This window comes from Durio zibethinus, chromosome 1 (genome assembly GCF_047325235.1).
Source record: "Durio zibethinus cultivar Kanyao isolate XHJ-2024 chromosome 1, ASM4732523v1, whole genome shotgun sequence".
Lineage (NCBI taxonomy): Eukaryota > Viridiplantae > Streptophyta > Magnoliopsida > Malvales > Malvaceae > Durio > Durio zibethinus.
In genome coordinates this window covers 35423173-35440980 of record NC_143162.1, presented here as the reverse complement: position 1 = coordinate 35440980, position 17808 = coordinate 35423173, and the positions used below count along the sequence as shown (strand labels likewise).

At 29.9% G+C, this 17808-nt stretch overlaps 1 protein-coding gene across 1 annotated transcript; it reads right to left on the bottom strand.

The window, feature by feature from the left end:
• Positions 1 to 13903: 13903 nt before the first annotated feature.
• On the bottom strand, positions 13904 to 17156 carry LOC111311349 (putative receptor protein kinase ZmPK1). Its single transcript, XM_022910725.2, has one exon. It carries the CDS (start codon positions 16483 to 16485, stop codon positions 14095 to 14097), a length of 2391 nt encoding a protein of 796 aa, XP_022766460.2. The 5' UTR covers positions 16486 to 17156; the 3' UTR covers positions 13904 to 14094.
• Between the last annotated feature and the right edge of the window lie 652 nt (positions 17157 to 17808).

Below are 17808 nucleotides of genomic sequence, written 5' to 3'. Positions count from 1 at the left end.
AGTAGGAGGTTTCTTGGAGCAGGATTTTAATGTATTTGTTGAACCTCCTAACGATTTGGGTCTTTTTTCTGTTTGCTGATACTATTAGGGTCGTATTCTCCAAGATAGTTTGGAACTTCGGAAGTAACTTATTTTTCTTTTGATTATTAATCTAACTATGTCCGTTTCATAAAAAAAAAAAATAATAATAATAATAAAGAAAAGAAAGGGAAAATAGTAAAGATACAACCAACAAGCAGGATTAATGTCCGAATTCATCCTTGCTTAGGAGTTAGGAAACGGCAACTACAGACTACAATATTTTATTAAGTTAATGAAGACACCAAAAACAAGAGCAGTTAATAAAGCAGAGTCCGGTGCTTTCCTGGATGTTTCCAAAATGTTGATCATATTCGGGTTTTGGACCGAAGGATTTTAGGTTTTTTAGTACAAGGAAAGTCCAAATGAAAGTTAAAAACTTAAACAACCTTCAATTTACGTAAGTCTTCTTTTTTTATCTTTTTTTTTTCTCTGTACTCCTCATAATTAATTTTTAATGTGCAACAGAGAAAAACCTTTACGGCTATCATTCCCACGCCTTTGAAATTTTGCATATGTAATTGGAACCCAAGAAAATTTCTAGAATGGCAGCACCGCATGTGATTCTAAAATATTATCTGTTGATTTATTATTTGAATTTCACAAGAATAAATTTATTGGATGGTTAGTATCTATTTCCATATAAATAAAAAATATATTATACTGAAAAAAAAATCAGTAGTCTTCTGTCTTCCCGATATCCATACAGATGAAATCAATTTGGACTGGAATTTGAGCCTAAAAAGAGACAAAGCAGGGAAAAAACCCGTTATCTGAGACCAAAGGCTTTTGAGTTTGCTTTGTTAGGGCTTTATCTTGACCCAACACCTGACAATTTTAGATCAGGTACGATGGGAAAAGAGGGCCGTCCTCAAACGAGGAATCATAAAATAGATAAATAAAATATAAGACGATTATATTTATTCAGGTTATACATTAAACAGAGAAATAAATACTTCCAATTATTGAGACAAATTTTGGATCCTACGTTTGTATGCGGACCTCCCTGCTTGCCAGGCCAATAAATACTTGAAATCTAAGGACCATCATCAAAAGGGGATGGAGAACATTATATCATGGAAAAAAGGCTTGTAGAAAACCAGAGGCAGTTCCATTGCTTCTAATTGCAAGAATGATGGTAAATGTGGAAAAAATCACAGTCAGAATCTTCTCCATCACCCCAATCTCTTAATGCATTAATGAAAAATTTTATAACCTAAACAATATTATGGAAGGATAATTACTGTATATATTCCAAACAAGAATAAGCCAGAACAAACTGTCGACACTAAACAACAAGTTCACTCGGCTCCAAAGACCAACAGACAGAAACAACTGTAGTAGTCGATTGTAGCAGTCACTGTAGCAGACAGATAAAATGTCATTATAGCAGTCACTGTAGTAAAAAAAGATAGAGACTTACTACCGAAGATACTGTAGCAAATCACTGTAACAATACTGTAGATAAAAATTCTACTGTACACTGTAGCGAAAATTATACATAGTTACTATTTAAAATTTTTCTATTTAAACCTCTTCTGTAATTAGTAGAAGGCATTCTTTGAAGCCTTTCCTTTCCACTTTCTTTTCTTTACTTACTACCATCATCTATCTCTCTCTTTTATCTACCATTCTCTCTTGTAAATTAATATAAGTTAGCTTATCTAAACCTTTATACATAGATACTTTCCGCACCCCCTGTAAATGGTATCAGAGCTAGTTCACGAGAAAGTCGGTATGAAAATCAGGTGTGCATGATCCAGGGTTCTCACAATATGATTTGTGGCGAAGTATTGGCTCTTACCTGGATATGTCTCGACCATGGCTAACCACCATGCAGGGTTGTTAGGTCGAAAGGCTTAACAAAAACTAGCTTATGAGGTACTCTTACTGGCCACCCCGTGAGATGCAAGTGGGATTGATAGTAAATGGTATCAGAGCTTTAGGCTTGTACAAAGGTTTGCTAAGCTTGTATTATTATAGATTCAATAATAAATGTCTACTTGTGATTCATCTTGTAAGATTTTCTTTCTTTTTACTTGCATCTTCTTCTTAAACTCTTTATTTCAAAGCTCATACGTGTATATCTGAGTTGTTTGCTGACGTTTGTGGCTTGAGTTGCCTTGTTTGCTAGCATTTTCAGAATAGCACACTGATTTTAAGCATCAGAAACATGAAAACTTATGAAAAAAATTCATGTATTTGTAAAGATAAGTCTTATAATCATGATTTACATATAGATCCTAAGTATGAATCTAGTAATATTAGCATAAGTAAAACTGTAAATGGTTTAATAGATTTAACTTCTTCTTTCTTTCATAAACTTTTTGTAAAAATGGATAATATAGAAGATAAAGTAGATTTGTTTGTAAAAAAGATGGACCAAAAACATGTTCTCCCAGATACATCTACAGACTTTGAACCTCTTTATTATGGTAATATTATGATGAACGATGAAAAACTTTCATCTTTCTTTGCAAAAGAGAAACAAGAACAATTTGATTTCGACTCTTATAAATATATTATTGAAAATTTTAAGTATAAAATAAAAAAAAATTGTAGATCCGCAACAACAGATTAATTATCTTCAAGCTATTAAAACTCTTTATGAAGAACATAAATGACTCTTTGTTAAGTATAATTATCATTATATGCTTAACTATGGCACAACCAGTGTCTGTGGTGAAAAAGCAAATAATGATTTAGTGACTGATAATTTTGAGATTTTTGCTACTAACCCAGTAGTCAAGGATGACCCATTTCATCATATCAAACCACATCATATGATATTGATAATTTTGAAGATCAACCAGATATAGAACCAAGTCAATTTCCTATCCGTCAACCAGAGGAGTGTTGGAAAAGAAAAGCATCTACAATATCTAACCCAGATATTGATGATACTTTAAGATTTTCAGATTTGTTAGATCCAGATATAATGGATCAACATCTTCCTCATTTGAAAGAAAAATATTCTCACCTAAACAAGGATGAGATAAAACAAATATCTGAATCTGGCTAAACAAGTTAGGTTAAGATTGAAAACCCTATTATCGATTCGTTAAACAAACGAATGGTTTCACAAGGCAGTACTTATTTGTATTTAACTAAAGTCCCTCTTAAAGACTATGAAAAAATCATAGACGATTGGGCATAATCTATGTCTATTATTGTCACAAGTTATAAAAAACAGTGAAACAAAGAACGATTTCTCAACTGCTTTTGTGGCACATGACAAGGTGATATCTTACAGTTTCTCAAAAAATGAGAAACTACAACCCTCGGAGAATAGCAAAAATCAACATTGTTAACCGCAGGAAATATTTTTGAATTACTAAAAGATTTAACACAAATCTTGAAAAATGAGTTTTGTGAAAATACAAAACAAACTTAAATTATGTGATATTCGAAATCTTGATGATTTCTCTAAAAAATATCTTTCTGAATATAAAAAATTGGATGAAAAACATTCAAAGTTTTGGTTACAAGAATATTTTCTTAAACTTTCCTCACTATGGGATGAATTATGTTCACAAAATTATCCTATTTATTTAGAGTTAAAACTCAAAATAGTTCATACTACCAATCCTAGTATCGAACTCTATGATACTCTTAGATGTAGAATACACTACGTTCAGACTTAGATCACAGAATACTGCCTCAAGCAAAAAGCTACTAAGCAGGTAAAGTTCAAGCTTTCGAATAAACAATGTACAAAGATTTTAGAAAATGAATTTGAATTTGACTGCAATAAACAATCTTTTTCAAAGAAAAATCATTTTTAGAAAAAATGAAAATATCTTCAAAAAAAGTGAAAACCCACTACAACTTTTAAGCCCAAAAAAGGTAAATTTGTTGTTAAAAAGAAGAAAAAAATCTTCTAAACAAAATTGCAAATGTTTTCTTTGTGATAAAAAAGGTCACTATACAAACAGTTGCCCTAACAAAGGAAAAAGTGCCAAGAAAATGATCAAAAAACTTGATGAAAATTTTCTTCAAATTACTTTTGCTAACAAAAAGATCTATTATGAAGTTTTTTTTGAAACTGATTATAGTTCTTTTGATGATGAATCTGATTTTATTTTTATGTTAAATACTGAATCTAAACAAGATAATGTTTCAGTCACATCTTCCACAGGTACAACAACTACCGAAGGCAAAGGTATGATTAAACTTAAAAATATTATGAGAAAAACTCATTCTATTTTTGAAGAAAAAATCAAAGAATTACAACTCATCAAACCTAATGAGATTTACAAAACAAGTTTGTTTAAAAAATTTCAGCCTTGGTATAAATGCCATATAGAAAAACTATCTGGTGATACTATTGCCAACGATTCTAAACAAATATAGGTAAAAATTTCTCATTCCAAATATCCAAAAGTCAAATACATCCATATAGGTATGATTTTGATCACCATTAAACCACTATTTTTATCTACAAAAGATATTTCTATAATAGCTATTTTAATGGATAACCTTTTTAAAAATCCTACTAATGTTATAATTGGTGGAATCCAATTAATTTAGCAGCAAGTGTTATTTTATTTAAAGTTAAATCAAACTATTTTATTTCTTTTTTTGATGAAAACATTAAAAAATGTTTGTGTCTTCTTATCAAAATAACCAATTCTGATATTGAATCCAATTCGCATGACCTTTCAAACAACTAGTCAGCAGTCTATGAATTTACTAATACTACAAACACTTTTATCAAACTGATATATTCTAATATTATCAAAATTTTTGAACGAAATAGTTTTGATTTAAAAATCAAACCAAAATTGGTCAATCTTGAGGATTTATCTATCCCAAAATGATGGTGTTTCGAAGGTATTTCTCATACTTCTGAAAAATAGAAAGTACCAAGTTTAGAATTTTTCTCATCAGAAAAAAATCTTTACTTCAAAAATCCACATACATCAATCAGTTTTAATCCAAACCTAGTTTTACCCCTTACTAATGCCTTTGATCATCAACACGATGATGATATCGAGAGTATAACTAGTAATCAATCTTTTTGTACTCCTTATCAAAAATTTTTTTTAAGATTTCAAGGTACAAACAGTATAGAAACCCTACGACGAGCAAACAACATGCATCAAACCGATAATACAGGTAAAATTCTTATATTTGCAAGAGATAATCCATCTTAGCAAGGTACAGGTGATAACCAATCATTTTGTCATTCTGTCAACTCTGTATTAAATTCACACACTTCTTCTTCTAAAAACACTAAAGCTAAAGAAATTAAAACGTTTTATTTTATAAATAATTTCATGTTTCTACACCTGAAACATTATTCGTCAAAAAGGTACGATATTATACTTATATACAAGGTTATTTTTATTTTCAAAATTATAAACCATATAGTTTAAATATTCTGATTAACACAGGAGCAACAATCTCTAGTTATCGACCCAATGCTTTGCCTTCAACCTATGACAAAACATGAAGCATCCTATAATAATAGTAGGTATAGATGGTAAAGAAACCATTGTTAGTTTAAAGGCAAAAAATGTCCCTGTTTTTTTAAATGATAGAAAGTTTATAATTCCTAAAATATTATGTTTTCCTAACATGCATGGAGACATCTTGCTAGGAAATAATTTTATTCATAAATATTTACCCTTATCTATTTTTACAGATCATCTTACTTTTACTATTGATAAAAAATCAATAGATGTTCCTTTATTATCCAAGCATAAACATGTTTTTGATAATGGTTTTCACCCAAAAATAACCCATATTTCTGAAATTAAAGCTATAAATGAAAAACATTGGCTTTATAGGATTTTGCAGGAAAACTTCAGTGAACAACCATTGAAGTTTTGGAAACGTAATCCAAGATACTGTGAACTTACTCTTCATGATTCAAAAGAGATTATCATAGTAAAACCTATGATCTATACTAAGTAGGATATAGATGAATTCAAAATTCAAATTTCAGAATTGCTCAACAAAGGTCTGATAAAACCAACTACCAGCCTTCACTTCAATCCAGCATTTTTGGTAAGAAACCATTCTAAAATTAAATGAGATAAACCCCGTATGGGTATCAATTATAAGAAATTAAATTAAAATCTTGTTTTTGATGGCTATTTTATCCCTAAAAAAAGTGTTTTGATAAATTTAGCTAAAAATGCTAAATATTTTTCTAAGTTTGATTATAAATCTGGTTTTTGGCAAATCATGCTTACAGATTTCTCCAAACCTTTAATTGCTTTTAGTGCACTAACAGGCCACTACTAATGGACTGTTATGCCTTTCGATCTATGCAACGTCCCTTAAATATTTCAGCGTTGGATGGATAATATTTTTGGCAAACATAAATAATTTTGTTGTGTTTATATTGATGATATTTTAGTATTTTCTAATACTTTGGATGAGCACAGGAAATACCTGAATATTATTGCTCAATAATTTATTTTACATGGTATTATTTTGAGTCTCAAAAAAGTTGAACTCAAAAAAACTAAAATAGAATTTTTTGGTCTCAACTTATCTGCAAATGGACTAACATTGCAGGATCATATTATTTCAAAGATCAAAGAGTTTTCAGAACAATTGGATAATGTCAAACAGTTACAACAGCTGTTAGGTATACTTAATTATGACAGGTAATTTTTTAAAATTTTTTTTAAAAAAAATAATGATTTTATCTAGACCACAATAGATTCTGATATTGTCAAACAGATCAAATCAGAATTGACCACTATTTCTAAAGTCTAACTACCTAAATAAGGTGACTTATTAATTTTAGAGACAGATGCCAGTGATGAACATTAGGGATGTGTCCTTAAAACAAAAAATCTTCATAAAAAAGATGAATTGATTTGTGGCTACAATTTCGGTAAATTCAAACTAAATGAAATAAATTATATTATCTTTGAAAAAGAATTATTAGCCATAAAAAATGGTGTACAACAATTTCACATCTATTTTGTCCCTGCGATATTTGTTATTCGAATAGATAACTAAGCAGTAAAAAACTTTCTCCAAAATAAAAAGTTCTTTGATAATCCCAAGAGAATTAGGTAGTATAATTTTCTTTGTCAATATCATTTTCAGGTAAACTTCATCAACGAAGACAAAAACCTCCTTGCAAACTATCTGAGCTAACCACATGGATCGAAAAAATAACTCATCCATGAAACAGGTGAATGGAGAACCATCAAAAAAAAAATAGGTAAAAAATCTTCTTATTTTTCTCCAAAACCTCATGTTTTCTCTACAAATCCTAACTTAAGATTTAGTTTTTACAATAATCCTAACCAATGATTATATCTCTACCAACAACCACTTTACAAACCTCCTTTTATGAGAATTCAACCAGAATTCTCTCAATTTGCTCAAGACCCAAATGAATGGACACCCATGAGCTATTCTCAAATAGTTTCTTCAGCAAAACAACTGCTTAAAAGAACAAAACTCTCTAACCCAGAGATTAAATCTTTTTATAACCCTGGACTTGAACCACAAATCTATAATTTGTTGAACAATGTTTGGAAATCCCATCTCTCAGAAAACAAATTCAACTTTCAAAAAGGGATGACCAAATTAATTGAATTCTTAGTCAACCAGGCTAAAAAATTTTAGAATTTTTAAGAAATAGCTTTTCAAAACCTTCTATCAACTAATCTGCTAAAACAGCAAGATATTGATTTCTTTGCTTTGAAAGAAAATCAGTACAGTATTCAAGAGATAAATAATTTCTTAAATCTATGTGAGTATTTTGAAAAAGAAAGTTATAATTCCTCTAAGCTAAACAAGCTTAAGAGAATTCTTATTTTTGAAAAAGCTACGGTATTCCTAACCAAGAAATTATTCCAGCAAATTAATTATTTTATTTTACAGTCAATAGAAAAACTATTGATAGAATTTTTTTATTATTATTATACTTCTACTTATATGTATAATACTGCATTCGGTGAATTCATATCGAAAATTAAATTTTGACTTGATCACGAAATATTTGATGTAAAAAGCATTGAACTTGGTTTAGTCGGATAAATTACTGTACAAAATTTTTCTTTTCACATTTTAAAAGATTTTTTTGCTTTTATTAAGCATCACTTTTACGGGTGTATAAAATGGTTAAAACATTTTGATTACATCCATTTCACTATATACAATCTTTTGGGTATCTTTCAAAGAGAAAGATTTTACCAACCGTATCAAATATAAGAATTTGATAGAATATCCGATGGATATTTCCTCCAACTCCTAACTATACTTGATCCACTAACAGATCATATCGACTTCTCAGATGATTTAAACAAAACCATCACTAAATACTCAAACCCAAACAGCTACCATTTCTAAATAGGAATTAACCCTATGAAAAAAGCAAAATTTTTTCTCCATTTAGCTATAAAGCCAGACTATCCCAAAATAGCTTGTTGGATAGATGGCAGACGAATTTTTGTTTTCAGATTTCTTGAACGACATGAAGATCTGGACATTAAAAATGAATCAAAATCAATCCAACTACTGGAAAAATTATCTAAAATGGAAGATCTAGATCATCTTACAGAATTACTATATCAATATTAAGAAAGATGATAAATGTAGAATAAATCACAGTCAAGTTTTCCTCCATCGCCCCAGTCTTTTAATGCACTAGACGAAGAATTTCATAACATAAACAATAGTATGGAAGCATACTTACTATGCATATTCGAAATAAAAATAAGCCAGAACAAACTACCGACACTAAACAACAAGTTCACTCGACTCCAAAGACTAGCAAAAAGAAACAATTATAGCAGTCATTATAGCAGACAGATAAAATGTTACTGTAGCAAAAAAAGACAGAGACATACTATCGAAGATACTGTAGCAAGTCACTGTAGCAATACTGTAGATAAAAATTTTACTATACACTATAGTGAAAACTGTACATAGTTACTATTTAAAATTTTTCTATTTAAACCCCTTCTGTAATTAGTAGAAGACATTCTTTGAAGCCTTTTCTTTTCACTTTTTTTTTCTTTACTTACTACTATCCTCTATCTTTCTCTCTCTCTCTCTTCTCTACCATTCTCTTTTGTAAATTAAGTTAGCTTATCTAAACTTTTATACATAGATCCTTTTCACACCTCCCTGTAAATGGTATCAAAGCTAGTTCACGAGAAGGTCAATATGAAAATCAGGTGTGCATGATCCAAGGTTCTCACAGTATGATCTGTGACGAAGTATTGGTTATTGTCTAGACATGTCCCGACCATGGTTGACCACCATGCAGGGTTGTTAGGTCGAGAGGCTTAACGAAAACTAACTTATGAGGTACTCTTGTTGGCCACCCTGTGAGATGCAAGTAAGATTGACAATAAATGGTATCAGAGCTTTAAGCTTTTACAAAGGTTTGCTAGGCTTGTATTACAGATTCAGCAACAAAGGTCTACTTGTGATTCATCTTGTAAGATTTTTTTTCCTTTTACTTGCATCTTCTTCTTAAGTTTTTGTTTCAAAGCTTATACATGCATATCTGAGTTGTTTGCTGGCGTTTATGGCTTGAGTTACCTTGTTTGCTAGCATTTTCAAAACAGCACATCGATTTTAAGCATAAAAAACATGGAAACTTATGAAGAAAATTCATGTATCTGTAAAGTTAAGTCTTATAATCATGATTTACATATAGATCCTAAGTATGAATCTAGTAATATTAGCATAAGTAGAATTGTAAATGATTTAATAGATTTAATTTTTTCTTTCTTTCATAAACTTTTTGTAAAAATAGATAATATAGAAGATAAAGTAAATTTACTTGTAGAAAAGATAGATCAAAGATATGTTCTCCCAGATACATCTAAAGACTTTGAACCTCTTTATTATGGTAATGTTATGATGAATGATGAAAAACCTTCATCTTCCTTAGCAAATGAGAAACAAAAATAACTTGATTTCGACTCTTATAAATATATTATTAAAAATTTTAAGTATAAAATGAAAAAAATTACAGATCCGTAACAACGGATTGATTATCTTCAAGCTATTAAGACTCTTTATGAAGAACATAAATGACTCTTTATTAAGTATAATTATCATTATATGCTTAACTATGGCACAACCAATGTCTGTGGTAAAAAAGTAAATAATGATTTAGTAGCTGATAATTTTGAGATTCTTGCTACTAACCCAGTAGTCAAGGATGAATCCATTTCATCAGATAAAACCACATTAGATGATACTAATAGTTCTGAAGATCAACCAAATCCAAAACCAAGTCAAATTCCTATCCCTCAACCAGAAGAGGGTGGGAAAAGAAAAGCATCTGCAATATCTAACTTATACATTGATGATACTTTAAGATTTTCAGATTTGCTAGATCCAAATATAATAGATCAACATCTTCCTCATTTGAAAGAAAAATATTCTCACCTAATCAAGGATAAGATAAAACAAACATCTGAATCTGGCCAAACAAGTCAGGTTAAGATTGAAACCTTTGTTATCGATTCGTTAAACAAACGAACAGTTTCACAAGGCGAGACTTATTTGGATTTAACCAAAGTCCCTCTTAAAGACTATGGAAAAACCATAGATGATTGGGTACAATCTATGTTTATTGTTGTCACAGGTTATAAAAAGCAGTGGAACAAAGAATGATTCCTCAACTACTTTTGATCTGCTCAACTTGTCAATTTTTGACCTTATTAATTTATCCTTTGATGTAGTTTTGTTTAGCTAACAATAGGTATCTGAACAGCTAAAAAGAATCTTCTAATGGTGTTAATATTTAAAGTACTATATACATTTGAAAGAAATTTAGAAATCAAACTTCCAACAAATCAATTAATCCAACAACTTGATGTCAAAATCAGGTCTTTTTCTAGTTTCAACCAATTCAACAAATCAGCCCAATAAAATATATATTAGTATTAGTTTAATGAAATATCTCTTTATATAATTAATATAGATTTTATATTAAAATTTAAATGTATGTTTGATATATAAAAAAATAATAGAATAAGATAAAATAATATTACGAATAGAATTAAATTAAATAATATCATTCTAACTAATGGATAGTTGGCTTAAATGACAAATAAAGTATGTTCATTTCATTGTTGCCTAATTTCAAATTTGTTGAGAGAATGTGGAAAAATAATTTTCCATGAATTCAATAGACTTGGTGTAAATAAGCCTGCTTAGACCTACTTAGAAAGAAGATGTATTGGGTGAAGTTTAGGAGTTATTTACAGCTAAATAAAAAAAATGATATTATCTTATCTTATATTTGATATGTGTAAGAATTAATATATGATAATTTTATTTATTAGTCAAAATTATTTTTTTTCAAAATTTATACAATTTAAATTATTGATATAATTTTTAAGAATATAACATGATATATAAGTTTAATCCCAATAATTAAAAAAATTCTCTAAAAAAATAAATTATTCTATGTCAAGAAGATAATCAATCTTTTTTACATTTATTTTTTTTAGATATAAGCTAAATATAATATAAGATGATTATTATCGTTTCTATCATCTTATGCAATAAACATGGACTAAAAGTATTATTTAAGATTATTATATAAAATAGGTGAAATTATGTTGTAAGTGTTGTAAGTCCCTTTACTTTACTGAAATTTGAAATTTAATCCTTGTATTGTAGTTCATATAAATTAGTTCTTATATTATTTTGATTTGATATTCTTAATCTACTTACTAACTCCGTTAGTTTCCATTAATATTTTACTGTTAAAAATACTGACGTGCTTGTTGATTTGATGACATTAGAGTTGACTTATTGACGTGGCAACTTAAATAAATAAAATCAATTATTAAATTATGCAAATAATTTTTATACTTACATAAAATTTAAAATTTAGTCCCTACACTATTACAAAATTTAAAATTTAGTCCCTCTATTATAAATATATTTTGAAATTTAAGAAATTTTCTAACTTTAAAAAATATTAAATTACTTTTTGATTATTTTAAAATTTTTAATTTTATTTTTGAAAGATTTTATATTTTTAATTTTTTTAATATTTAAATAAAAAATAAATAAATTATAAATAAGATGCTGATCTTTAGAATTTATTTTATTTGATATATTTGAAATGGAAAAGTATAAAAATATGATTAAAATAAAAAAATAACAAAACCGTAAGATTTTCTTATTTCAATTTATTATTCACTTAAATAATATAAAAAACATGTAAAAATTTTAAAATTTATATTCTTTTTAAGAATATAAACTAGTATCTAGATTTCTAAAAAAAAAAAAATTTAATGACAAATATTATAAAAAAATTCAAAAAAATAATAAAATTGAATATTTTGTTTAAATAAAAATGTTAAATTTTGAAAAATTCAAAAACTTTCAAAAAATAGAATTAAAATATTTAAAAAATAAATTTAATATTTTTAAAATATTAGAAATTTTATAAAAAATTTTAAAATATTAAATTTTATATTAGAAGAACTAAATTTTAAATTTTGTACAAGTACAAAGATTTAATTTAAATTTTCATGAAAATATAATAATCATTTATATAATTTAAAAACTAATTTGATTCATTTAAATTGCTATGTCAGCAAAGTTAATACTCACGTTATAAAGTCAATAACCATATTAATATTTTTAACAGTAAAGAATTGATAGAGTTAATAATTGCATTAAAATTATCAAATTAAAATAATATAAAAATTAAATTATATAAATTACAATATAAGGATTAAAATTCAATTTTTGACAGAATATAGGAATTTTGACATAATGTGACCTATAAAATAATATTTTTATTCAATGCATTAAAAATAATGAAATAATAATATTATTATTTCATTTAATACAAGATTACTATTATAAATAAAATATTAATTAATCTTAAAAAATCCTTAAAACACCATCAGCAAAGCCCAATAAATATCTCCAAAATTTTCAAACAAATATTACTGAAATTCCTGCACTAGACGCCCCCTTCCCATGAGGGAATACTTATAAACAAGAATCAAGCCTATTTTGATTTATAACTATATATTAGTATGTTCAAAGAAAATAAAGGAAGATTAATTAGTTCTTGAAAGAAACTGGATATTAATGGATCCCCCTACAAATTGAAATTTTGATTTGGCAAAAGAAAAAAAATGAAATATAAGTAGCCAAAGTCATCGATGAGACATCTAGAGTTAATGCGGGGCATCAGCTATCAATTTCTGATGTTAAAGTTTGCCTTACTTATATGTTCTCAATAATTGCATGTTCACATCAAAACTTTTTTTTTTTTTTGACCAACCAAAGATATACATATGATTCCGGTTAAAACATGTCACCTTCTTTTATCAAGAAAATGGAATTTGACTTGGCAAATCTATGCTGATATTAAGAGAAGATCATCTTATTGGCTTATGACTTTCGGAGAAAATACGTGATTTTCTTTTCAAAAGGACAAACTTATTTTCATTTTGGTTTTGTTCAACGGATACCTTCTTAACCTAAATAAACTTCAATTATAATACAAACTCATTGATTGATTATATACACCAGTTGAATACAATAACCAATTATAACCGTCAATTGATAATTTATTGGTAAAATATTAAATTTTTAAATCAATCAAAATTCAATCTTCAATAATCTAGTGAAAACAACACAAGACAACTGGTATTGCTACATAGGTAGAGGGCATGAAAGCCAATCTTTGCAATCTATAAAAATAAAAAAAAATAAAAAAAAAAAACGTAGTTATACACAAGAGCACTGTTATTGCCATATAGCTAGGGGCATGAAAGCCCTCTTTCAGAGTGCCCATGGCAATAGAGAAAACGGAGTTCTAAACTTGTTTCCTTAACAGGAAGGATCCTAATTATAAGAAATACTAAATGAGATCAATCTTAAATATTTGATATTACACCGTAACGTGCCCAAAAAAAAAAAAAAAACAGGGACGGTATTGGCAATTGATAATTGGCGATAATATAATGTATTTGTAAACCTAATTAGAGAGATCATTTGTTACCGACTCATTTGTTTAGCAAGAGATGATTCCTCCGTAGTTCAATGGCTTTCATGACGGAGCATCTGAACTACTTCACCCATTGTCGGTCTTGCGTCTTTATCTTCCTGAACGCATCGCAGAGCTACCGTAACCAGAATTAGCATCTCATCCACATCATATATCCCTTGCAGCTTGGGATCTATTATCTCATGCTTCCATGTTTCTGTCTCTTTGGCTCTTTCCATCTGCTCTCTCATCCATGCAACTAACGTTCTTTGTTCTTTTGTACTTCCATCGTCTGTCACATGGATTCCCATTCCAGGGCTTTTTCCTGTCACTAATTCCAATAGAACGATCCCATAGCTGTAGACATCAACTTTTGAGGTGATGGGCAGATTGAAGACCCATTCAGGCGCCATGTAACCTCTGGTTCCTCGGATCCTTGAGACTTTTGAATACTTGACATCGCCTCTATTTAGAAGCCAAGACAGGCCAAAATCTGACACTTTTGGTTGGTATTTAGAGTCTATGAGAATGTTCTGAGGCTTTATATCACAATGGAGAACCCATTCCAAGCATTCTTCATGTAAATAAGCTAGGCCTCTTGCGGTTCCCACAGCAATTTCATATCTCTTTTGCCAATCAAGTGCTTTAAAGGAGAGGTTTTCAGCTAAGGATCCATGTTCCATGTACTCATACACCAGAAGCCTATTTTTTCTCTCAGCACAGTAACCCCACATCTCAATCAAGTTCATGTGATTAAGCTTTCCAATGGTGTTAACTTCTGCTAGGAATTCAGCTTCCCCTTGGTTAGCATCAATGAGTCGCTTGATTGCTGCAACTCGACCATCGGAAAGTGTGGCTTTGTATACGATTCCACCTGCACCTCTTCCAATCTCTTCTGAGAAACTATTTGTCGCCTTTTTCAGCTCAGCATAGGTGAATTTTCTGAAGCCAGTTGTAGCGAGAAGGTAGCCTGTGGTTGGGCTTGAATTGTCGTGGGTTCTAATCAAGAAACACCATACCAAGAAAATGGTAAGAAACTCGAGTCCTCCAACTGCACAGGCCGCCCAAAGGGCAAATTTCAATGATTCATTTTCATGCCTTTGGGAATATTTTCGTTCCAGCGGCTGAACTTTGTTGGGACATTGTAACTCGGAATCTTGAACACTGTTACTGTAAAAGGAGATAGTGGCCTTCGGCACTTTCACGTAGAAATCAGCATTAAAATTTGGTGGGCGATGTCCATTCAACAATTGAGTCTTGGGATAACAGTATATACCATTCGATTCATGGGTTTTAATAAATCTGAATTGAAAACCTTTGCAATCGCACAACTGCAAGCATATTTTCTCGCAACCCTCTAAGGTGACATTAGTATACAATCTGAAATCATAGCCATAGAATTCAACATGGCGGAGTTTCAGGAAACCAACCTCAGTTTGATTACAAGAAAGATGAAATTCTGGTTCACAGCCAAGAGACCAGTCAGTATGATTCTTCATCTTATACCCTGGAATGCAAGAACATTTCCTGCCAAAATTAGGAATATAAATGCATATGCTGTTTGGTCCACAACATCCATGAACCATGCATGGTCGAGGGAAGGCTTGCCATGAAACAACCCAAGTTTCTACATCCTCTTTTAGACTATACAGTCGAATATTGCCATCAAAATCCATCTTCAACATTCTTGAAATATTTGAGCCATAGTCAGCTGACAAGAAAGTAAAATTATCCGTTGAACTAAACTTTCCCAAAGAATCCAGAATTGCAATTTTGCTATTATTGAACACGGACCTTCCAGCTTCCCATCTCAAAAGCCATGGACTCGGCCAGTAAACGCTTGAAACCTCAGGACCTTCGTACACAAGGCAGAGAACATTATCAGTGTCAAAATAAAGCTGAAAATAGCCCGTGGAGAAGTTTCCTTGGCTTCTTGATGAGATGAGCTTTGAGTTTTCATTGAATGGTTGAAGAGGAAGCAGAGTATCCGTGGGTGAATCGTAGCTTTGCCACAATATAAGGCCTTCCAAGTTACGCAATACAAGATTACCACCATCTTCAAGTTTCAAATGGGCACGGGACTGCGACATGGTTTTCGTTTCCCAAACAGTAATTTGAGAAGCATCTTTTAAAACAAGATTACCTGATTTCAGTAGACAGAACTTTGAGCCTCTACCATTGACTGGTTGGTCCCTATTTGCCATCCAAACTATGGTGCAACTGTTAGCACCACAGGATGGTTTATTGAACCATATCGCAAAGGAATAAGCATTCTGGCCAACAGGGTGGAAACCAGCACTGAAAGTGCCATCAGGTGAAGTCAAGACATCATCTGCAGTATCCACCGACAAAGATAAGCCTGCCCATAGACCATCAGAGGATGAAGATGATGGTGGGCAACATAAAGCCAAAGACAAAACGAGTAGGACCAATGGCGTGGCCATGAAATATATTGTGAAGATATATTGAAGACAGGTAAAGGCTTGGCAACTATTATGGCAGAGGGTTGTGCACAAGTTTCATGTGAATGATTGTGAACGGAGAGACTAGAGAGTGCAAAGCTTTAATTCCTAGGCGGCTAACGGGAAACTGGCTAATCACCAAGAGACAGAGCAGTTTAAATTTAATTTGTTATCGTAGCAAGTGGTTTGACCGAAAAATCGGTTCTGCTATCTGATTCGCCAAAAGGGTTTCCGAGCAAGAAATTATAGATGACATGATTGACTTGCGTCATCGAATTCCAATGAAAATAACCCTCTACCAATACTTCAACCCTGAATTTCCATTTCCCAAATTACCATATTACAGCTTAACTTACTGTTCATTTCGTAGAAATTAAGTCATTGACTCTTAGGAAAATCATCTAATGAATAAATAAAGAAAACAAAATGTTCATAGTTATCGGGAACAAATCGGAAGAGCTCGGCTTGTACATACTTACGGGGAAGCAAATGCATGTGCTGATTTCTTGGCAAAAATAGGAGCTTCCTAGGAGCAGGATTTTAATGTTTTTTTTTAACCTTCTAATGGTCTAGGTTTTCTTCTGTTTGCTGATGCAACTGGCTTCGTATTCTCCAAAATAGTTTTGATGTAGCTTATGGTAGATTAAATTAAGGTGCAGCTCGACTAAAAAAATTTAATCATTGATGAGCAAAATTAATTTTTTTATATTAATTTTATTTATATTTTAAATAATTATATTTAAACAGAAATAATTATTATTAGACAAATAGTTATAACTATTTAAATATAAATAAATTATTATTCATAAAGGTCATAATTATACAAAAAGTTATAACTATTTGAATAAAAATTTATGTGTTTTCATTAATTATAAATAAATCTTTCAGTATAACAATTTTTATTATTTTTGATTGAAGAGTTTAAAATTTTATTGTATCCTAAAATCATAATTGCCTTAAGAAAGTGTTTTTAATGCCTCAAAGTTCAAATTCTTTTTTATTATTTCTTTCTCTTATTTATTTTTTCTAACAATTTAAAGTTAATTATGAAAATTTTATATTTCACATAAGAAAGATACAAGGAAAAGAAATTAACATTATTTGGAAATCAATATTAAAGGAGGCTCAAGGTGTCACATGATTAATGTTTCGATGGACCAAAATGTTAATTTTCATAAAAATCCTTATTAGAGGTATACATTTTATTTTTTGCATAATTGTTGGTAAAAAGATTGATTAAATGAGATAAACGAGTTAACAATTATTTTATTAGTGTGTAAAGTCGAAACACAATACACAAAATAT

Coding starts and splice junctions, on each gene's coding strand:
- LOC111311349 (XM_022910725.2), bottom strand. CDS start 16,485: ATGGCCACGCCATTGGTCCTACTCGTTTTGTCTTTGGCTTTATGTTGC.